Source organism: Oculina patagonica, chromosome 4, assembly GCF_052425735.1.
Source record: "Oculina patagonica isolate OP01 chromosome 4, crgOcupat, whole genome shotgun sequence".
In the NCBI taxonomy this organism is placed as follows: Eukaryota; Metazoa; Cnidaria; class Anthozoa; order Scleractinia; family Oculinidae; genus Oculina; species Oculina patagonica.
In genome coordinates, this window is record NC_135761.1 from 19,828,202 (window position 1) to 19,852,248 (window position 24,047).

At 38.1% G+C, this 24,047-nt stretch overlaps 2 protein-coding genes across 2 annotated transcripts; one reads left to right on the forward strand and one right to left on the reverse strand.

Moving 5' to 3' along the window:
• Positions 1–1,017: 1,017 nt before the first annotated feature.
• Positions 1,018–14,365, reverse strand: LOC144651663 (uncharacterized). The gene is made up of 16 exons (XM_078511613.1): positions 14,227–14,365; positions 13,226–13,480; positions 11,039–12,000; positions 9,502–9,623; positions 9,337–9,378; positions 8,481–8,529; positions 7,338–7,470; positions 6,876–6,959; positions 5,639–5,798; positions 4,566–4,663; positions 3,895–3,961; positions 3,557–3,626; positions 3,302–3,433; positions 2,421–2,634; positions 1,953–2,018; positions 1,018–1,474 (listed from the first exon to the last, which is right to left on the reverse strand). Exons 1-16 carry the CDS (start codon positions 14,273–14,275, stop codon positions 1,419–1,421), a joined length of 2,559 nt encoding a protein of 852 aa, XP_078367739.1. The 5' UTR covers positions 14,276–14,365; the 3' UTR covers positions 1,018–1,418.
• Positions 14,366–15,056: 691 nt separating this feature from the next.
• Positions 15,057–21,349, forward strand: LOC144651762 (tartrate-resistant acid phosphatase type 5-like). The gene is made up of 7 exons (XM_078511739.1): positions 15,057–15,339; positions 16,534–16,789; positions 17,473–17,545; positions 17,896–17,973; positions 18,187–18,334; positions 19,829–19,935; positions 20,887–21,349. Exons 1-7 carry the CDS (start codon positions 15,163–15,165, stop codon positions 21,212–21,214), a joined length of 1,167 nt encoding a protein of 388 aa, XP_078367865.1. The 5' UTR covers positions 15,057–15,162; the 3' UTR covers positions 21,215–21,349.
• Positions 21,350–24,047: the final 2,698 nt, after the last annotated feature.

Genomic DNA, 24,047 nt, shown 5'->3' on the forward strand with positions numbered 1-24,047 from the left:
AGCACTTCGTGTATCTGCTCGACTCATGTAAAAAAGATGAAAAACGGATCGGATGACGTGACACGAGGTGACGTGACGCGAAATAAAAACGTGCCGTTGATGTGGTGTTAACTAAACTAAACACGTCACATGCCGAGCGTAATATTTTTTTTATATATATATAACAATTTAAGCGTAACTATGTGTAGTTCATAGCTGCTTTCAGTAAGGTCACAACCTCAATTTGCCTTTGAATGTTTTCTTGCGTGAATGGGTCATTGATAGTATTTTTGTTCAAATGAGCGTTCAATAATGTAACACAATCTCACTTTATTACCCTGTGAATGTTTTACTTTTCCATAGGAATTGCGTCATGATGGTTCGTGCTCTCAGGCTTCGTAGCGCGAATTCTATTTCATCACAAAAATATTTTAAGTGTAACCTTTGATCCTTTTTAGCATTAAGTAAATTTGTTTTATGAATATATTTACTTTTCTGCCAGCACGTAAAGCGTTATTTTAGGAGCGAATAAAATTTGAGAGAAAGATGCGCGTTTCTGCACGACTCAAAAAGATGAGAACAGATGACGTGACACGAAGATGATGTGACGCGAAACAAAAACGTGCATGAATGTTTTGTTTACTAAAACGCGTCTTTGAATGTTTTCTTACGTGAATGGGACATTGATAGCCTGCTCTGATGCTTCGTAGAGCGTATTCTTTTCTCTTTTGTCACCAGAGGATGAGTGTAACTGATCCTCTTTCGATTTGTTTTGTGAAAATTCAATTTAGTTCCCTGAAAGAGAGAGACCCTGGGAACGAGGTTGGAGAATAATTTGTTTTGACATGCGCTGAATGGCGTTTTAAAGAACCTTTCTGTCAGCACGTTCACCGTTAATACATGAATTAATAGCGGTTTAATATCAGAGTCGAGTGTTCGAGTGAGTGAGCCGGAGTGAGTGAATGAGGGAAACACGTGACTTAGCGAATGATCCCTACAACCTCATTACCATTCGGTAAATAAAAGGACCACAACGACTTTCTTTAGTTTTTTTTTAATTAAAACTTGACTTTGTCTTTATTAAAATTCTCAATATTTTCTTTACAGTCCAGCCGTTATATCCTTTAGTTTTAAAATATTTTACACTATACAAAACATGGAAACAAATAACATCAATTATTTTTTTTTACTTGCCACGCACTTCAGATCCCACCGTGACAAAAAAAAAAATCACGCAACAATTAAGAGTGACTCCCGCACTCGCATAACCTGTCACTCCAGTCATTCCCTCGCAAAATAACGCACAACACCATTCATTCAACACGCTCACGCTCCAAAAAAGCCACCATTTAGTGGCATATATTTTACTTCAAAGGCCCAGAGACAAGGAGGTTCAATTAAGAACCTCCTGAAACCAAGCCTACCTATTCTTCCCCGCTTCACTTCTCTGGTTCCTTGGGCTTCAAGAACCTGGGACGAATCACCACTGGCTCAGCTAAAAACAAATGAAGAAAACATGTAAGACGATTACGTTTTCGGCAAATATGTTTTCAAGTACCAACCAGCTTTTGGTCAAGTACCTTGATATGAGATTTTAAGAAAAGCAAATATTTACGGGCTGTTTTAAGACACGATTTCGTGTACTATTATCTGTTTTTGGGTTGCCGCGCAATATTCTCCCAGGCAAGCAACATTGCCTGACGACCCCTTAATTGGCTTTGGCTTTACTTCTGATTAGCTGAGAGCAGACAAACTCTCATCTGATTGGCTAATAAATAGTTTGGTGCTGCTCTGTTGCGTTTAAACTCCTAACGAGCTCAAAATGACAAATGAAAACACCAGTCCATGCTCTTCGTCGCCAGATTATCTTAATGCATACGAGGAAAGGCTGGAGATCCTAGAGGAAAGAGCTGTAATCCAGCTACTATAGTGTCGGATACAGTGGGCAAGTCCTATCTACGGTCAACTCTCACCCGCCATCTCTTTCGTTTCTTCTGGTGTATTTTCCAAAGGATCCTGCGCAAAAGTTTGCTCCAAATTTACAACACAAAACAGCTTAATCGACAGGCAATAGCATTCAAAATACTGGGCGAACTTTGATTCACTCACCTGACTATCTCAAATAAACAAATATGATGAAAGTGCGTAAAAAAGATTTGCAATGTATCTACAGACAAAATTATAAACTATAAATGTGTTTGACGGGAAGGTACAAACTGTAACTTGCAAAAGAAGCGGAATTTCGGATGTTTCAAGTAGGCAACTAGAGTAACTTGATTAAAAAGAAGTCTCCAATTATAAGAATGCTAGCAGAGATAGAATGAGGTCGTAGGAATAATGTTTGGTAAATCTTATTGACCTGAAACTCAAAAGTGAATATTAGTGAGAGCATAGTAACTAACTATGGTGAGAGATACCAGACAATGAATACCATGACAAACCTGAGGTGCTAGCTGTAAGTGGTAAGAAACCTTCGTCGCTCGTAAAATCCAGTTTGGAGACTTTCAAGCTCTCATTTTCTTCCTTTGAGGTGGATTTTCGTTTACGTTCTGATGCAGGCTTTCTTGCCCTGTGCATCAGCTTGCATTTCGAGCCTTTCGAGCATTTGCCAGTCATTGAGAATTCTTCGCACTCTAAGATGTGCTTTTTGTTACACTGCCAAACCAAGAAGAAAACATCCACACACAATTAGACATCATCAACTCTTTTGTTTGTTGTTTGTTAAATTGTTCGTTTGTTTTAACAACACAGCAAAAAGTACTAGATAGTCGAGAAAGTGGAACAAACCCAGTAGAGAATTTACGGGGTGATTTTTGACAACAAACGCACTAGGCTATTTCTAAGCCCTCTGCACTGTACATCCACTGCTATTTTGTTGTTGACAGGTTTATACAATGTACACCTGTAACTACCTGAAAACATTTGGAAGAATCTCTTTACTTGAGGTGTACCATTTTGCCCCAAACAAAACCTCACTTTGTCACCTTTGTCACCCAAAATGTGGACGGCAAAGTCGAAGTCTCAAATATTAGCCGGTTCCATCCTTTCCCGCCTCAGTCTCCGCTGTTCAGTTTTTTAATCAAAGCAGTTCTGATTACAGCTAGCGGTGATACAAAGTACACAAAAATCTGTACCACTTCCATTGTAGAGTTTCAAAATAATTGATTCCCAAGCTTTTACTTTTAGATGTTCCCTTTTCTTCTTTACCGTCTTTTATGGAGTTGTCACACAACATACATGTATGTACTTCTCCCAACGGTAGGGTGACACTTCGTAACGACCCAAATGACAGTTGCGAAGAAAAGATTAGCCATAAACTTACCTGTTGCCCCCGAGAACAGAACCCTTTAAGGAAATCTTCGCACACTTCTGCCTTCTTGCTGACATTTACATGAGAATATGGACAATTGTCGTTGGAACATTTACCACGTAGAAAAAATTGACAAACTGGCATCTGAAATTGATCAAGCATTCAAAGAAGGTTAACCCTAGACAGTCACTGTTAGGAGAGAAACGGATTAAATGTAAAGAAATTTTCTAATAATTACGCAAATATTAAAACAAGTTGCAAACTAACCTTGTCACGATCAATCTTGTGTGAAAACGGACAAGACCCATCCACGTTTTTACACCGACCACGCAGAAATCTAGAAATTATTGAACACCTAGTCAATATATATTCTGCACTAGTCCAGGGACGGCGGAGCATTTTTCCAAGGGGGGGGGGGGGGGGGGGGGGGGGGGGGTTTTTTTTTTTTTGGGGGGGGGCCCCCCCCCCCCCCCCCCCCCCCCCCCCCCTAGTCTAGCGATTCTTTCATCATAACTAGGCTCTTATTCGGCATACATGTCACAAGCTGGGTGACGTAATCATGTCGGTTAGATACACTGTACATGTAGATCTAAACGCATACTCACTTTGTACACACTGCAACCTTTGAAGGGTCGTGAATGTAAGGACAAGTGTCTTTCTTGTTGCATTTTCCTAAGAATTCAACAGTCAAACGTTTCCAATAGTCTCACACCACTACCTTAGTATATGGTGGTCACAAAGCAATCGCTTAAAAGCTATTTACAGACAGAAATGGGATTGATGGGGAAATATATGACTACTACGAAAAAAAAAATGATCGTGCAAAAAATGTGCAGGGGCACAAGAAGAGGCAAGAAGGATTATGAAAGACAATGTAATACGAAATAAAATACAAAATGATAAGTTTCTGTTAAATTGACTGCTACAGCATTGGTGGGCAAGTGTATTTTTCTCTGATGAAAGATGTCATCTCCCACATTCGCATTCAATATCAGTCAATTTACCTTATCAACTTCAAGTTTATAGTTAGCAAAGCAAAATAAAATGGCCAGGACACGACTTGATTTCAACTCCCAGTGTTCTTACTGCCATCCTTACATCAGGGATGGATTTAGGAGAAGAGTCCAGGGTGCCACCTTTTTTGTTGAAAAATGGGATGAGACTGAAAGGGAAGGGAATTGCCGTAGCTCCAGGATCCTCCAATCCCTTCCTTATAGGCCAAAAAAGGTCCACTCTTACTTCGGGTCCCCCAGTTCCTGACTGATTAGGAGCTTACCAAATCTGTTGTAGAACATGCAGTATTGCTCTGACGCTGGCTTCTTCTTGTTCTTTTTGTACAGTCTGGCATTGTTAATACTGCGCTGCAATACACGACTGAAATAAATAGAAGGGAAAAAAAGAAACAGTTAGGCACTTCTTTATATTATTGAGTAATCACACAACCTTTCGATGCATTTCAGTGTTGAACTGCTATGCAGGAAATAACTCAAAAGCAGTGTCGCTTGGCTGAATTGGAAGGAAGTATCGAGACTCTTTGACCGTCTTCTCAAACTTAAATGATTTAATGCTCTTCCTCTTCTACTGCACAGCTATGCACAACTAACTAAAGCGAACAACTAGCCCGGGCCTTCTAATATAGGTAAAATGTAGACATGTTTGGATTTGCTGAGCGTGTGAACTTTTACGGCATATCCCACAGCATGATTAAACTCGTGAGAACACACTTGTTAGATGATCAACAAAAGTATAGAATTAACCAATTAAATTTTAATGGTGAAACAGCGGAGTTTGACTAATCAAGAACACCAAACAAGACCTCCATATAGGTGGGAAACACGGACAAGCAAGCAAAATGGTTAGAAACGCCAGCCATTTCGGTGCAGGCATATAGATTTGCATTGATTTTTTTTTTTTTTGCATGTACTCATGATCAATCCAGGTCTTTTCTGCACTTAATACCTGTAGTTACAAAGAAATAAGGTAAAAACAACGGTGAGATCAGGTCTGTGTTTTGGCCTTGTGGCCCATCAGGTTGGAGCTAATCCAGGTTTCCGTGGCATTAAACATCTTCTAGCAGTATTTCTACTCCTCTCTAGATGGAATGCTAGTTCATGGTTAGCCTCAGCAAAAATTCGATAATAATTATATGTACGTGATCAATAACATGTAACCATTTAATGTACACCTGGGCGGAGAGAGAGGCACTGTGGGAGTAAAGTCTCTTGCCTAAGAACACAACACTGTGACCCTGACCAGGGCTCAAACCTGGAGCACTCAATCCAGAGTAGCACAAGACTTATCATTAGGCCAATGCCCCTCCTAAATAAGACAAAATAAATATTAATGTACCTAGCAAGGGTCTTGCTTGGAGTATTACTGACTCTACTTCTGACCAACGTTGTTCGAGTACGCAATATGACCCTTTGCCCATTACTTGATCGCCTTCTTCCGAAGGGAATTTGGCTTGGTTTTGAAGAACGTAGTTGACTTGAGGAAGCATGTCTTGGAGCTAAAAGTTAAGTAACAATCATGGTAATTCCTCATCGAAACAAGTGTATCAAGTATTTTTATAATTGAATCTTTGGGCAAAGAGCGGGTAAAACTGAACAGAGCACAAATGCAGGCCATTGAGAATAGCATTATTTTTTTAATTGTTACAAAAAAAAACGCACGTCCAGGAAAATATTTTTTTTTTATGCCATGTAAGTCACTAGCTTATAAAACTTGTATTATGTGTAGGCGTATTATACATGTATGAAAGATTTACAAGAGCTTATACAAATTGTTATTATGATTGAAGACAGGAAGGCTAAACCACAGGCACTCATAGCCCACAATCTTTATTCCTTGAGTAGACCATACTCGACAATTTTAAAACCTGTGACTTCTACAAAAGCAAAAAGAGAATCTCTGAGGCTAAGCCCTGACCAAACAGCAACGCAAGTGGACGCAAGTTTTAAACTAGTCTTGCGTCCACTTGCGTCTCCGTTTGGCCAGGACTTGCGTGCAATTGAGTTGATTTGCATACGCTTGCGCAGACTTGCGTTCACTTTGGTCATGATCAAATTTGCAATGAACTTAACAAAATTTTTCACCATTTGGCCTTCCATCACAAGTCAATGCATTTTTTGCAGTTTACTGAAAATACTGAATTGCACCCCGTAGCAATTTAAATGACTTTTTGCAAACTTTTGTGCACTTGCGACTAAACTTGCGTGTCCATTTGGCCACCCAATGCAAGTCTGTACGCAAGTTTAACTTGCAACTATTTGCGTCCACTTGCGTTACCATTTGGCCAGTACTTTAATTAAGTAGGTTAATCCCCTGTAAAAATGAGGTGGGGTAGCTTGTCTACCAGCTGTACAATGAACATGAAAACAAAATCAGAACAGAACACATCTCATCAGATGAGATGAGTTTAGATCAGATCAGATCTGGAGGTGACATCAAATCAGATCAGGTCCTAGATTAACCTCCCACGCAGTCATTTTTCTAAAAACGACTGCATGGGAGGCTAGTCTGATCAGATCAGATGAGATCAGATCAGCTCATTTTAACATGGTGAAAAATTTCTTCACATACGTACTTTTGCTGATTCGTTGAAGAGTCTTTCCTTTTGAGTCCATAACAAACTTCTCACCCTGAATATTGACTGTTTTGGTCAATTTTCCTAAGGCAAGAAAGGACTGTAAATTAGTTTGGTACTTGAGATGCAATCTAGCTCAAAAATGAATAACAGAAGTTGGCAAGACAAGAATTCTATTGAGTAAGGTGACAAACAGGCTTACAGTGCAACTTCTGTACTTTAGACAATTAAATTAATCAAAATTATCAAATACAGTATTCAACCCAATTTCAAGTTAAAAAACTACGTTGTACTGAAAACTGATTGGCTCGGGCTGGTAACCAGAGTCAGAGTTCTTTGTTTACTTTCCGCAAGGTGGCTTAGTTTGCATTATTGTACACACATTGTTGTAGTCACATTGTAACAGTTGACCTCTACATTTTTAGATCAAAAACAATTATCAGGAAAGCAGAAAGGACTCACCAATTGTTTTTCTTGACAAACTTGTCATGCTTCTCCCACTCTCCTTCACAGTTGTAGGTGTTTTAGCTTTGGTAAGTTTGTTGGATGATGTCTTGTATGAAACACCTCCAATCACCACCACTTTATTTAATTTCTACAGTACAAACAAGCAGTATTAGGAAAAATTGATTCCACAAAACAACATACAGTTTATCCACAACAGTACTTTGAAGTTGCTCTCAGGGCTCAACACTAATGGTGGTCAACTGGACATTGGCCAGTAAAAATCACCCCTTGGTCTGTAAAAGTTTCATTTTGGCCTGAAGAAACTCTTGACTTCAGCTCTGACAGAGCTGTGCAACCACCAGTCAATTCATGAACTCTGAGACTTTCAGACTGAAACAACCAGAGTTCATGGATTGACTCATAAGGGAAAGGCAAGTTGTTCAACCATTACTTTAGCTTAATTGTAGTTAACCTTTGCTTATTATATGAGTTGCTCCTGCACCTGGCCAGTACAACTTGCATTTTGTCCAGAGAAAATCTGAATGCACTGGACAATGGACCAGTACACCAAAAAGTTAATTTCGAGCCCTGGCTAATATATAAGCTTAAAAGCTTTCTTTGAGATCACAGATTTTTTTTCATATTATCATGCAAGCACCAAGTACAGCACTTGGCACATGTTCCCTGGGTCAATGGACCAACAACTATGAACAATGATTATAAAAAAAAATCAATTAAATGATTACACAATTATTTACTGATCATCTTTACAACACTCTTCCCCTTCTTTCATTTCAAATACAGTACATTAATAATAATTTTTTTTGTTCCCCTTGCCTGGTTTTGGGACGCTTATTTCTGAGCGGTACTGTAATTCAACCAGTTCTTACTAAAAACTTGCTGACCAATAATTTGATTAAGATGATGTACATTGGATGTTTCATTATCCAATCTCTGTAAATTAAATATTAACTTATTATTGTTCTTTGCTAATCAAATTTTTCCCCATGGAAAAAGCTGACTGTTTGAATTTAATGTGGGGTTCTGGGTGGGCACAGTGTATGTGCCAACACACTGCCAGAGACAAAAAAAGACAGGTACTGTACAGGTATGTATTATAAAATGAAAAGCTACAATAGTGTACTCCTAGCATCAAACCTGAGCTTTAATTGGAGCTTGTTTCCTTGTTGATCTCACAACACTGTATCTGGAAATTAAAGTAGAGTTAATTTAGAGAGGGTTAAGCAAAGGGTTGATGCATGACATGTGAAAAGGGCAAAAATAAGACTGTGACACGTAAAAATAGCTACGAAAGACACATGATTTGTGAATTCTGCTGTTTCAAGTACATGTGTACATAATGTACGTGCCATGTGAATTTGGTTAAAATTTGTGCTTGAAACGGGATCACCACACCATATATGCTACCCTCTTTAGAGTTTGTATCAGACTTGATAACCACAATGTACATTTATAATCAGACACTTCATACATTCTGTACGTACATGAAACTGAAGATCCAAGTGTGAAGGGATAAACACACATTTTGATAATGATACCAGTAATCACATTCAAAAGCATGGTATGAACTACATAATTATACAAAAACTGTACAAGTACACTCTCATGAGATACATACAACTGTACACTTCTTATGAAATACATATATGTACATCCCATTTATCTTCTTAGAAATGCATGTGTATTTTTCATGAGTGGCTATTTAAAATATGTACTAAATGTAACTGCGAATTGAAAGCTGGGAGCAATCTTGTTATAAGACTTTCAAAGTGTAAATGAATGCAATTCCCACAGCCTGTATTGCAGACAAGCTTAATAAAATAATACATCGCCCACCACAGTTCCAATTACTACACAACTGTTGTTACATGTAAGTATCTTTATCTAACAAAATTTATTAATACCAAGAAATGTTCTTTGCCATTCAGCTACAGTGCACGTGTGTATGTACATGTAGTTCAGTATAATGTTCTCACAGGTTTGGTTTCATTACCTTGTTACAACTGGGCTATCTCTTAGCACTGCTCTTTGCCTCCTGTAATGGAAAAGAAAAGAACTTTGAAAAGCTAAGTCAACCATGTAAAATACCGGCATAATTATGCCAAGTGAACAAAGTAAGATTATTTTTTATACATGTATTACAAAAAGTGGGTCATACCTCTCAATGAAACTTGCAGAAGTTCGTCGTAACAAAGCCTTTTTATTCACAAATTCTGCATTTGATTGATCTTTCCTTCTGTCCAACTTTAATGAACTTTGAGACCTCCACACATGAGAACTCTTAAAAAACAGATCATACATAATTATACATGGTACATTTAAATAGTCCTTCTACATGTATACTGCAATTATTCGCACCTACATGTACAGTACACTGAGTTAAAGAGAAGACAAACCAAGCCTGTAATTTCACTTTTTAGACTTTACATGTACATTATATTTGTCTCCATAATGAAAACAAGTCAACCTGGATAACTTTTGTCCAGAGCATGTACAATGTATGTTTGGTCTAATCTCGTACCCAGATGTCTACTTACCACGGTAGTACACATCTGGTCAAGTGCGTTCAATTCGCCAATCTGATTGGTTGATGTTCAGCATTTGCGCGCGGATGATGCAAACTTTGTTTCGCACGCGCGCACCGTGCGTTAGCTAGTAGGAAAATATTTGGTTTTAAAGGCTTTTCTACAAACGCATCGTATTTTGGACGTTACTAATGCGAATAATCTATAGATACAGCTTGTAGTTCAAGCTTGTTAGAACAAAATGTTTTAAAATGACGATATTCGTGGGTAAAAAGATGGGCGAAAAACTTTGCAAATCTGACGCGTACTTGACGCGTACAGCTAGCTTGTACGCGTCAAACACAGCGCGCGCTTTTCCCCACCGTTGAAGGCTGGTTTGTGTGTAAAAACACGACTGACGCCTTTTTTTCTTCCTCAACTCTATTTCAAGATTGTGATACTTGTCTTTCCTTATATGGGAAAGAAGTTTATCAGCTATTTACAGCAGCCAAGTGAGCTTTTCATCTACTAAATTGCCGAGCATGCGTAGTCGCGTCGTGTGTCACATTTCTGACACATTTGACGCGAGCAAAATCCGACTTTACCAGATGTTCTCTCCGAGGGTTGAGAAGATCTGGGTACGAGATTATGTTTGGTTAGAAAAGTTTTAAACAACCTAAAAACTTCTTACTGAACAGTGATGCACACTACCCTTGCATCACCCCTCCCCTTTTCACCATAGTTCAAACTACTACATGTAGTCATAAATTAAACTAAGTGGACATCTTTTCCAGGAAAATGGATACAGTAGTCTGCTGCAATATTCAGCCATTTAACCTAATGCCAGTTAAGCCAGAAAGGTCAGTTATCTTCTTGTCAGACACCCAAACCCAATGGAGAAAAGAGAATTCTGAACACACATGTATTCTGTTTGGCAACTCCGCTACACCCAGTTTTCAACTTAGCATTCAGGACTAAGGTTGTTCAAAGAGTGGATAATGCTATCCACTGGATAAATCACTATCAGGTGGATAGCGAAGTAGGTTTGTATGACAGTTATCCACCGGATAGTGATTTATCTGGTGGATAGCATTCACCACCCTTTGAACAACTGGGCCCAGTTCTTTTAAGTTCCCCTTCCATTCCGAATGATGAATGATATCTTATGTATGCATCTTATGTTTAAGGTACCTGATTTTGTGCAGAATACACTGGTCTCTTTACAGCTTTACTTTTGCTAGCTGTTTTGGAGAATTTCACTCCTTGTTTTTGACTAGCACTCCCACTTGGCACATTTTCTTTTCTTAATACATAAGGATTCAGTTTACTTTTACTTCCAGCTTGAGCAGGAATCCCAGGTTTGGTCCATTTTAACTTGGATTTCTTTGCACTTTTCTTTTGGCTAAGACTACTTGAAGTAGTTGACTTTGTTTTTGACCATTTATAAGAAGATCCTTGAAGATTTGACATGGATGGAGCTTTGGCGTGAATTGTTGCCGAAGATTTAACTTTAGTGAAGAATGACTTTGGTAACTGTCCTGTGCTTGTGCTTGATTTCTTAGTGTAAAGTTCTGAATCTGAAAGACTTTTACTGTCCTCAGATGACAAGACAGAACTAACACTTGGTTTTGACCACTTCAACTCTGATTTCTGTGCAACGGCCTTCACAAAGGTCTCCTTCTTATTTAAAACAAAAGGGTTGCTAACTGTCGATCTACAGATTGGCTGTGAAGATGAAGAATTTTGTGTTGCATTTACAGATTTCTGTGGTGAGGCTGCCTGTGGAAGTAATAACACTGTACTTGATGACACTTTAGGTGTTGTTTCTGGGACTTTGGAATCACTCTGTTTGAATACAGCCTTAGCCTCCTTTTTATTTAAAACATAAGGGTTCCTTGACGTCGAGTTAAGGTTTGGCTGTGAAAATGAAGCATTGTGTGTCTTATTTACAGATTTCTGGGGTGAAACTGCTTGTGGAAGTAACACTGCCGTCTTTGATGTTGCTGTAGGTATTGTTGCTGATAACTTTAATTCATTTTGTTTTGACACAGTTCTGTTGTTAGAAATTGATTTTGAGTCTTTTGCACTCCAGGATAATCCAGATGATCCCGGGATGGCTGTAGCATTCATGCTAGCTGTTGTAGTGTTTGAACCTGTAATTGCCCAACAAAGATAAAAGAAATTTAGTTACAGTGAGCCAAAACTGTAGCAAAAGTTAAAAGAAAAATGACTGCTGTAAAAATAAAACAATTAGACAGCCTAGGGTGCTCTCTTTTCTGTTGACCTCCTCCTTTTATTTGCTGTTTGAGTACCAAGCTTAAAATATTAATTTTGGTTATCAAGTTATTGCTATTAATACTGGTACCATGGAATCCCGATTTATAGTACATTCAAGGGAATTTAAATTTCACTTGAGAAATCTACATGTAGAATTCGAGAAATCAGGGGTGCAATGTAAAACTACATGTATAGTATTTGACTTAATGCCCAGGGGGGTACTCCAGCTTTTAAATGAGGTGGATGATCGAAGGATTTTTTTGGGTTTGAATTTTTCAATTCCGGGATTTTTTGGGGTTGGAATATTTGGCAAGTATTTTTTTGGGTGACTTGATTCAAATAGGGGATTTCTTAAGGTATTAAAAACGAACTAAAGTGCCTTGTCGCTGCCTTGGCGTATTTATGGTATGATGAATAATCAAACTCGAGCGTTATTGCCCCTCCTGCCAATTTAGGGGTAATTGGACAAGGGATTTTTTGGGGGGTTAGTTTTTTAGTCCAGGGATTTTTTTGGGTAATGTCGGAAGCTTAGGGATTTTTTTTGGGTCCTGAGTTTTGCCTTCATTCAATCATCTCCGTCATTTACAAGTCGGAGTACCCCCGCCCCCCTGGGACTTAATGAAGCAAATCTAAGGGAAACAAGTTTTTACGGTTTGAGCTCTTGGGAGGTTTAAGACATTCAAGGGTTTAAGAAATCAGGATTGCAAGGGTAGACTTCTTTCTATGTTACAGTACATCTGGCAATTGTCATATTTTCTTGATTATTTATTAACATATTTATTCGATTAAGCACCCACTCGAATAAGCGCCCAATCTGTAGGTGGGAAAAGTTAATAAGCGCCCAGCCACCCCCCACCTCCCTCAGTGCACAAGGGAACAAGGGAATATTGATTATAATTAAATTGAGATTGAAATTGACTTACATCTTCATGTTTTATTATTATTCATTGTTTTGTTGCAAAATAAAAAATTAATGGTCAAAATTAGATAAGCCCCCAGCCTCGAATAAACACCCACCTCGAATAATCACCAACTCTCAAGGTCCAAAGGCACTTAATCAAAAAATGGTAAGCACCTATTGTACAATACTGAAACTGGTACCTGAACTAGAGCTGGTCATCTTCCTTCGATCAAGACTATATGACGACTTTTTTACTCCCATCTGTCCACCACTAAGGTTGTGAGTTGGCCCTGAGACTGACTGCTTCTCTTCTTTCTCTGGCTGTTTACTTCTTTGCCAAGAAAGTGATCTTTCATTCTTATTTAATGTGTTATTATTCATTGAAGAGACATGGCTTCCAGAGCTACTAACATGTGGGGCTGTCGGTGCTGTATGTTTATGGGATTCAATAAGATCTAAAAAAAAATCAAAAATAAAATTTGTAGCATACACTGTAGATAATACAGAACTAGATACAGAAAATAAATATTGTAAATTCAGATTATATACAAATAATTTTATGGCATGGATCATAGACTGTTTAACTTTGTGTTCTAGAATTCTTTGTAAAGTCCACAGTTAACTTTCTTTCTAGACCGTTCCCTTTCCGTGTTTGGCCCTGGGTTTAACCTTATTCCATTCACTTTATCCAGAAGTTTCTGGTTTATTTATTTGGTCCGTGGTCCGGGTTTATTTGATTGGTGAGTTTTTTGGAAATTTTTTTTAATGTTTTTTTTTTTTTTTTTGTTGATTTTTTTTTCACCCTAAATAATTTCCCCAAAAATTAAAAATTTACACCCCCCCGTACAATGTAAGCTTATACATGGTACAGAATGTTGAAACAAACCGAAACGTTCTTTATTAATTTCTGAACGTTATAAAACGAATATGCGCACTCCATAATTTGTTTCTTTCCATTGGGCCTTTAAGGCTTCGTCTTTTGCCGCTAATTAACAAATTGAAATAACAGACGACTGAGCAAAAACAACCAAAGCAGACCAAAGAGATGCTTTCTGTTTTTGCTTTCTCAAGCTTACAAACATGTTTCTAGCGGAATAAACTTATTCAAAGCCACAATTCTTTTGCCAAATACTAAGGGAACAACAAATAGTTATATAGAACAAAAATACACATCAAGAGATGAAAAACTACTAAAACTTACTCGTCCAAAATGCAATTTCTGCTTTTAGCTTCGACGAGTCGTCCGCCATGTCGGTTGTGTCGGGAATACTGCTGACGTCATAATTACAATAAATATTTCCGGACAGCGGTCAAACGCAAATCACGAAGCCACTTCCGGAAAACGTTCTGTTATGACAAGAGAGTATTGTTTTCCGGTCCATGCTGAATGTTCTCATTTTCTTATTTTTCTGCTGATGTTAGGCTGAAAGTATTCCTTTGAATATTCTTAGATTATAGGTTTAGTTCATGTTCATCAAGCTATCATTTATAGCATCGAACATTTGGCTGATGCTGGTTTTACTTATCGTTTTCTGACCTTTTCTCCTTATGCATTTTGGACATTGGGCTTCAAGCCTTCACTCTGCTAATTGACTGGATCTGGATCTGCTCGTATTTTTACGGCGCGAAATGTGCAATAACGACTCAATAACTGTTTTCCTCCCGAAAATGTATTCTAAGGTTGTCTCGAACTTTCTTTACCACCCTCTAGGCGCTGGGTAACTAACCAGGCATGGAATTGCGTTAGAAAGGCATTCAACTTGAACCAGTGTCAATGAATTTGCTGCATGCGATTAAAAAACAAACTTTGGCACCCCGGGGCAGTATTCAATTAAATTAAAAAAAAAAAACATTGAGCTGCCTTAAAAATATATATGAGATTGAACCAGTTTTTTTTTTTAATCTTTTTAATTTTAAAGTTGTTGCAATCGGCTTGTCACTTAAAGATAGAGAAATTGTGTTAAAAACTGCATGCAGATTATTTTAATCTTCTAAAGAATTCAACTTTATTTTTTAGCCTATTATCATTTAAATTTTGTTTGCGAAAGTTTCATTTAGCATTAATGTATGTACAAGTTCATGACAGTTTCGAGCTATGCAAATTTAGCTCTGACTTCAGTAAAAAGCGGCCAAAGATATGTTGCAGAACCCTAGATACTTGAAAATATTGTTCTTGTTACTGATATGTTTCCGTGTTGGCGGCTACCGGGAATATCCAAGGCTCAGTTTCGCTGCGATTGGAGATTTCGGCGGAAGTCCGTTTCCACCGTATTCAACGTACACGCAAAGGAAGGTAGCTAATGTCATGGGAGAGGTATGCGTTTAAAAATCGATTACTGACTTCATATGTAATGCTGTATTATAGACAACAGGGTACCTTAACAAGAGCAGCATCGATTCGTAGAGTTTCACTGGCTTGGAGCGAGATGAAAACAAACTCATTGTTGAATTGTCGCTCCTTGCATTTTAAGTTACTCGAGTTGAACGGGTGTTTTGCACATGTTTCAAGCGGTCAAAAGAAACAGAAATGACTTCAATAAGCTAACTTAGCCGCGAAACGTTTCAATCGTCAATTGCACTTAAAGCAAAAGTGTTCGGTAGATAGGTCATTCAGTTACTTCAGTTTTGTTTAGCGATAAACCTACCAAACCATTGGAAGAGTTCAACTGCCGAAAAGTTTTAGAAGCAACGAAATACTTTTGAGTTTTGAAGACATGTTTCGACAGTCTCTATTGTTATGACAACATAGCCTGATAAACTTAGAATTGTCAATGAGGAAATGGTGGTAAGACGGCAAAAGAATGCATGCTACGGGAGAACTACCTTATTATAGGAAATTAACGATACATGTTATTAGCACGAATTTCAAAAATTCGCGTTAATTTTATGTATGTTAACTTTTTTACTATAAGCATTTGACCAGAACTTTTCCTAAATTCGCGTTAATTTTATTACGCGTAAGTTTTGTTCGCGTTGTTAAAATGCCTCGTTATATTCCTATAATAAGGTATAATAAACGGCATGCAGTGCATGCAGAGGCGATGACGTTTCCCAAGGGGGTCTTAACTAATTTTCAGGAAAATTAACGTATTCGAGTTAATAAAAGTAGCTGACAACTTCTGTGTTGAATGATTGTTCAACATAAAGTTGCGTTATCTTGTAGTGTGACATTTGATATACGATATTCAATACTTCTCGCGAGCGACACGCAAGGTCAAGCGTTTCCATTGTGTTAGTAAATGTAGAGATGTGATCATGTCTGTCGAGTCTGACTGACAACTTGTAATTAATATCATCATCATTATTATCATTATATATCATCATCATCATCATCATCATCATTATCATTATCATCGTCTCATCATTAAATCCAACGTTAATTTTGGAACTTTGTTGCAATGTGTTTTTTAAAAAGAATTTTATAAACAGCGAAAATGTATGACAATCATCATTAAATGTGCGACTTTTTATTATTATAACTATAATTTCTTTTGTCTTTTGTCTCTAGTACGCCTATTTTAAAGGAATTAAGTTCATCATTGGGTTAGGCGACAATTTTTACTATCAAGGTGTTCAGTCAGTGGATGATCCCAGATTTAATGCAACATTTGAGCACGTGTACACGAATCCCGCCCTCAAATCAGCCACGTGGTACATGATTGCTGGAAATCATGACCACGTCCGGGTCGCTAATGTGACTGCACAGATAGCTTACACAAAAGTCTCCCCTCGCTGGCACTTTCCAGATTTCTTTTACACTAAAGGTAAGAACCCTTGAAAAAATATTATAATATACCCTTAATGACTGCAATAATCGTTAGAATTGTTGTTCGCAATAAATTGATTTAATAACTCAACGTTTACATGTGTTCATCTCGACTCGACTCGTAGACTGGACAAGGTCCAAGCGTTCCATCATGTTCACCTGAACACTCGACCGTACATTCTCGACAAACAAACCTCGTGCTAACAAAATTGCAAAACTCGTATAACTAGTTCTACACATGCTAGCATGAAAGTGAGGCCGTTATGACAATGACTGTTCCCGATGGAAACAGTTAATTTTGTTTGGGAACAATTGGGCAACCATTACACGTCATAAAATCCAAAATGGTGGCGCGCAGGGAACTTAAAAAGCAATAATCTTTTCCACTCTTTGTAGCTTTTAAATATTTTTCTCCCTTGTCCTGTAAAATTTGAAATTTAGTCATTATTTCAAACAATTCAACGTCAACTTGTCTTAAGGGTGGAGGCTCCCTTAAATATTATCCTGCATGACTGAACGCGCGCATATCGCGAACATTTTCCCACAATTTTTTAACCAGTGATCTATAAAATGAGCTCTTTAAGCTATAAATTAACTCCCACAGAGTGAAAACGAACTATTTATCTTGTTCCTCTCAACCGAGTCTTGGTGCTGACATATATGGTATATTAACTGTTTCAGTTCTGAAGTTACCCGGATCAAACAAAACAGTCCAACTGGTAATGATCGATACAACTCTACTCTGTTGTAGAAAGTAAGTTTAATTATATTTACTTTGTAGGTGTTAAAGTCAAGTGAAAATCTCTCGAGAGCAAAAACAATGTTCCTTGATGATGATGCTTCTTTTGTTTCGTGCATAGATTACTAAAATCTTCCGTAATTCAATTGTTTGAAAAACATATTTTAACGAAACTGTAGTGCCTTGCTCACTGCGTTAAAGATGTACTTCTGGACATGCAGCAACAATCGGAATGCTCGGGATATGCTTCGGGTGTGAAAACTAATTCCACTTACATTCGTCCTCGGTACATGAGCATGTGCTAAGAATAAATTTTATGACTGTTGCTAATTTAATTTTCATTTTTTTTTTCCTATTTTGTATAGTCGACTTATGGATTTCAGGAAGTTTCCGAGTCAGCAGTATCAGCTAAACTGGATAAATGAAACACTTAGAAATTCTACGTAAGTATCGTTGTTACATAATTTATACTCAACAGCCTGACCATGCCTCGAATGTCGGAAACAGGGTTTTTGGATCACTGATTTTATTAATCTTTGTTACTCTCCAAAATGTTATCTTTCCTGAGGCTCGTACTCACGGAAGACTTGTTGCTAATTTGTGCTCGTCGCGTATTACAACTTACTCTTTCTTTTCAATATATCTCTGAATGTTAGGGCAGACTACCTCATAGTGGCCGGTCACCATCCTGTGCTCTCAGCAGGTTTACATGGCAACACTCGATATCTTGTATCGAGCCTTAAGCCTTTGCTGGAGGAGAATAATGTCACGCTATACCTCAGTGGTCACGATCACAATCTACAGGTGAGTGACAAGAGACTGGGTACCCAAAATAAATCCCAGACTCCCGTTTGTAGATGTCCGCGAAGGAGCTGAGGCTTGTGGGTGGAAAGAAAAATTTGCCTTTATGGCAATTTTGTTAAGGCGTTGCGAGCTAGGATGTTTGCTCTACTGCTTGCATTTTAATTTTAAGGTCATTACGGGCTTTATCAAAAACTAGAGACCTGTGAAGACTACTGGGAATCGACTGATCAATTTTATTGGCTGTGCCAACAATGAGTACTCCTAAAAGTCGCCAACGCTTGCGTGCATGTATTTAAAGCACATTAACAGTTTAAGTGAAGAGTTTCCTGTGCTTTGTTTTCACTGAAGTTAGAGCGGTTTTCACTTGAGTGTCGTAAAACCAAAACCAAAGTAATTACTTTGGCCAATCACAAAGGTCACAGACAATCCAGTGAACCAATCAAAACTCGAAGCAAATACATATACAGCTGTAGTTGGCACGAAGCGCGGGCAAACGTGCGCGAGCTAGTCACGATTGGTTTTGGTTTTACTCCTGATTGGCCGAGAAAGTGGCGCGAAATTTTTAAACCAATCACTAAGCGTAGTGAACGCAAAACCAAAGCAAACGCAAATTACTTTCGACACTCAAGTGAAAACCGCTCTAAACTTAAGAACGTTTGTGATAAGACAAAGAAAACGAGAAAAACTTCTGATCAAACAGTTGTACACACTTCGTGTTGCTGTCGTTTCACTAAGAGCTCCTTGAAGTGCAAGGCTTTATTTCTCGCCGAAAAACCTGTGATCATGCCTAAACCTCCCTTCATCTCATTCCGTTCAAAAAACTAAAAAATCTGATTGCAGGCTATTTCTAGAACAGATTTCTGTTTTAGATAATCTTCCTTGTAAATAGCACTTGACAGTATCACGGCTTTTTAAACATTTAAATGTTCTCAGTGTAACTTGCAATTCTCATTTATTCAGTGTTTCTTTTTTAATATCATAAATCGGTTTCATTTAAATGCCTAATTGAAAGAAATTGGCATTTGCTTTGCTTTTGCATTACTATGCTTAGTGTTGGTTTAAAAATATACCGTTTCAATTTCTCAGCTAATCTGAAATCAGAAAACTAAAACCAATCATGACTTTCTTAAACATGTTTCCCGAGCATTGGCATGAGTATCTGCTTTAACTTTTCAATAGTTCACTGGATTGTCTGTGTCCTTTGTGATTGGCCAGAATGATTACATTGGTATTAGTTTTCGACTCAATTGAAAACAGCTCTAATATAATGAAGATAAATTTTTCAACAATGACACAACGAGCATAGGACAAAGAAAAAATTCGAGTCCCCGACGGGAATCGAACCCATGGCCTCCCAGATACCGATTGGGCGCTCTAACCCACTGAGCTACGAGAGACTCGTGATGAGCTGGGTCATTTACTAGGTTGATATGTGACATATATAATTGCACTTCTTAGGCCAAATTTGGTTATTACTGTTATACTTATTTACAGCATCTCAAGGAAGAGCACTCAAATGTACAGTACATTGTGACAGGATGTGGGAATTTTTACAGAGGAATCCACGAGGGACATAAAAGAAATGTCAGCACGTCACTCAAGTAAGTAAGGAATCTAGGCGCATCTATTCGACGAACTTTTATTAAGTGCGTTACTTCTTGTGTCTGGCCACAATGCCTCTCTTGTAATGAAGCAAAGTTTTGTTTGTTTTGTTTTTGTGTTCGACCTCCCTTCTATTCGAATTCCCATTTTCAAGTCATTTGCCACAATTACAACCAGAGATGCCAACCTAGAAAAATCGAGATCCGGGAGACCACCAATTTTGCGAGAAGATACCTCTTCTCAACGCCCAAAACGGCACAAAAAATAGAGCTTCGCCGAGTGATCCACAAAAATGCGTCAAATATTTTAAAATTTTCTCCCAGATTTGGCCAAAATTAACGTGAAAACACGCATTTTTAAGAACTTTCCTTCGTATCCGGGAGATTTGACGACCCGTACGGGAGACCGGGAGATTCGGCCTGTATTCGGGAGACTCCCGGATAATTCGGGAGAAATATTCGCAATTTTCTCCCTTGCTCTCCGTTAATAATTAAATTGTTCTCTACATTTTTTTTCACCAAATGGTTGAGTTAGTACTTGCTTTCTCAAAATAATCCCAAATATATACCTTGTTCCCTTAAAATAATTTATCATGTTTTTGTCCTGGGGAGTCGAGACCCTTAAAAATGCTGGAAGAGGTTTCGGTCTTAGGTTAAAAAAGCAAGTGAATCAATTGTCACAACTCGTCACCCAAAAAGATGTTACGTCATGTTGCTAAGCAACTTATGCTATGTAGACTCAGTGCGCGCGTCACCGATGAGTCTAAGGAGAAGGGCACTTGTTACGTACCTCAACTAAAGTTAAAATATGCATATATGGCTTCCGGGCTTCGAAAATTCTCTCTGATACCGAATTAGGATTTTAATACTGAGTCGCACTCTGCCAGCTCAACGTTTCCCTATTATTTTTCACTTAAAACATCATGAAATGTTTTGGTTTTGTGTTTTCAGGTTTTTCAGTGGTGACTACGGAGCATTCACTTTATTCGAAGCCACTCCTGAATTTCTCGAAATCTCACAAATCGATGAAAATGGAAACGAGGTGAACAAGGCACAGCTAAAGCCAAGGGGCGCCAGCTCAAGAACGGACGACGCTACGTTCGGTTTTAACAGCCCATGGGGTCCGTTAATAGCTGTTTTACTAGCTCTTGTGGGTACGCTAGGTGCCATAAGCTTGGCACGAGCGATTCGGTCAAAGAAATCGAGGAAAAGAATACTCTGGGCCAGGGTGCCTGAAGAGGATAATCAAGACTCTGAAACAGAAAACTTAACATCATAGCAAAGTAAATGTACATCTACTACAAATGTGTAGGAATGTGTAGACACCTTATTTATAGGTAAATTATGTATTACGAGTACGAGTTTGTTCTAAATGGCTGCAGAAAAAATATTAAAAAAACAAATAACACGTGAACCCCGGCTAAAGTTTTCAAATGCATTAAAGAATATATTGACGTGTGTGGCACGAAATTTTCGAAAGCCGTGTTTAATTTCGAGGACCACGGATTTTTTTTTTTTTTTTTTTTTTTTGCGAATTTGGATTTCAGAATTCATTAAAAATCCTAGATATAAGAATTTCTGCGAGTTCCTGTCCAATAATAAAACGAAAAGAAACTACAATTTAAGGTCACGAAAAAGACGAAGTAAAGTCTTTAATTTTGCCTAAATTTATTCTTCAGTAGTTACGGGATCTTCTTTTCGCTTATCATTGGAAGATCCACGAAATTCGCTAAAATTTGATCCCGCAAAAATGTCATACCTCTACATATTCACCCCCCCGGGGTCTAGTTCCTTCCCATCATCCCCCAACTCCGTCCCAACGCCACACCCGCACGGACTACTTTTTTTAGTTTTTAAAGACCGACTGTGGACAAGTTATAATTAGGTAGTTTTTGGTAAATCTTGTTTTAGGGGAACTGCATGTTTTGATTGTGTTTTACCACAGGACTTTCAGGCTCACCATATGACTAATGGGTAGGCCTTTCTCGATTATGCTAGTAAGGACGGTGCCTACTAATAACGAAGTAATTTTGCCTGGCCGAAGACTGTGCAGGACTGTAGATGTTACCAAGGGCTTTTAAAATCCAAAAAGAAAATTGGGGGTAGCCACGCAAATTTTCGAGATAATTAGGTTTGAAAACTAGAAAAAAGTGCTGACGTGGCATATTAAAGAAAACGTAAAATAAAATAAAATTCCTTGCAAATTCCATTTGAAATTGGTTTTTCATGAACAAACTCAACATTAAATATAACAATCTTTAAAATAACTAACAAATAATGTCTTTGAAACTGCGTGATCTACGATTTCATTAACAAAATAATTGTGTTTGAGCAATTTTTGACTCTAACAGCTCTCTCGTGCACGGCCAGAAAATCGGCCTAATTTTTTTTTTCACTTAATGACAAACTAAACATGTGCTCTATAGACTTAACACTTCCATTTTATAAAATAAAAAGAAGGGGTCACCGCGCGTTTTTAAAAGTTATACGAGTTCTTTTCAAGCTCTATCGAATCGTTTTTGGGGTCTGTTACATTTTTCCTTTCCCCTCCCTAGCGAGTTAAATATTTGCATCTCTCGCGCGCGCGCCATATGTAGTTAGCAGTTTGCGAGTTACGTTTAAGCGCTTAGCGATTTGTTTTAAACTATTAATGTGAGCCTTTTTTAGAGGTCAATGGTAACTAAAATGTTGCTTTTCCGCTGTACCTGGCTTAGTATATTCCCCTAAACTGGATTTCGTCGCACCAGAAATCTTTCTTGATATTTAGTCGCGCGCTTGGTCGCGTAGTTGAACTCGTCATTTTGCGCGAGCAAATTAATCAAAATCGCGCGTGTCCAGTGTGGTCGATGCATTGCGTGCTGCGCAGAACAAGTGCGCAGTAACAATAGGAGGCAAATTCTCGCATAAAGCCCAAAAAAATGCTAAAATAATGCCTGATTTCCTTAAAAAATGCCACTTGATTTCCAAAAAATGCTTTATTTTATTTCAAACAAAACCTACAAACTTTCACATTATATGCTCATATCAACAACAGGTGATACTTAATAATTGTTTGTTTCTAAAAAAAATTAAAAAAAAATATATTTTTAAAAATAAAAAATAAAAATAAAAAAAAAAAGTAACACAACACAAGTACACAAGTAACACAACGCACAAACAGTCGAAACAGACAGAAAACAATCAAACAGACAGACAGAAAACAATCAAATTATGTAATCAAAATTGTGAAACTTTAGGATTATCTGGATCACATTCATGAAAAGTGACAGAAAATGCTAGCAATTCTTTTTTGAAGAAAAAACGAAAAAAAAAAATGCTCGTTTTCCCAAAAAATGCCGGAAAAAATGCTAGCATAATCGAGAAAGGCCTACTAATGGGTGGTAAAATATAAAGATTTGTGTGGGACTTATGGCTAGAAAAGGCCAGAGGACGATTACGATTATGATGGTAAACAGCCATTACAATTTACACACCATATCAAATTAAAGGGACATGGCCAGCATTGTCACGATATTTGAAGTCATTTTTCTGATTACTTCCAAATAGCCCAATTTCGATATACAGTCGAAGCTCTCGTAAGCGGACACCCTCGGGACGCGAAAAAAGTGTCCGTAACTGGAGCTGGCCGCTTACGAGAATGGTTCTCGTAAGCGGCCACTTGAGGTGTAAGGGATATATGGCCGCTTACGGGAGCTTGCCCAGCTAACAATAACCTGACGGACGTGGATGACGACAAAACAAGCACTAAAATGTGGTACTGTAATTACTGTAAAATCATTGTGACGAACGGCGATGTGAAGTTGACTGTTAAAAACAAGATATAGAGGTTGGTAACAGCATTTTCAATGGGGTGTCCGCTAACGGGAGCTTAAAAACAAAGAAAAAGTCCAAGTCGTAATCTCTGAAAGTGTCCGCGGCCGCTTACGGGAATGTCCGTTTACGAGAATGTAAAAATACAGAGTTTGTATGGGAGTTAAAAACGGGGTTTCAAACAAGGCGGCCGTAAGTAGAGCTGTCCGCTTACGAGAGTGTCCGTTAAGAGAGCTTCGACTGTATTAAAATTCAGCCTTAAACAATAGACCTCAGGACGAGGCTCCGGGGACCAAACTATA

What these genes read in the sequence shown, in the direction of transcription:
- LOC144651663 (XM_078511613.1), bottom strand. Translation starts at nt 14,275, where the DNA reads ATGGCGGACGACTCGTCGAAGCTAAAAGCAGAAATTGCATTTTGGACG. An exon ending in TGTATTCTGCACAAAATCAG is followed by an intron (nt 9,624 to 11,038) that starts GTACCTTAAACA and finishes CTGTTTTTTAAG; the next exon opens with AGTTCTCATGTGTGGAGGTC. An exon ending in CCAAGCAAGACCCTTGCTAG is followed by an intron (nt 4,664 to 5,638) that starts GTACATTAATAT and finishes TATTTATTTCAG; the next exon opens with TCGTGTATTGCAGCGCAGTA.
- LOC144651762 (XM_078511739.1), top strand. Translation starts at nt 15,163, where the DNA reads ATGTTGCAGAACCCTAGATACTTGAAAATATTGTTCTTGTTACTGATA. An exon ending in AGATTTCTTTTACACTAAAG is followed by an intron (nt 16,790 to 17,472) that starts GTAAGAACCCTT and finishes TAACTGTTTCAG; the next exon opens with TTCTGAAGTTACCCGGATCA. An exon ending in GTCACGATCACAATCTACAG is followed by an intron (nt 18,335 to 19,828) that starts GTGAGTGACAAG and finishes ACTTATTTACAG; the next exon opens with CATCTCAAGGAAGAGCACTC.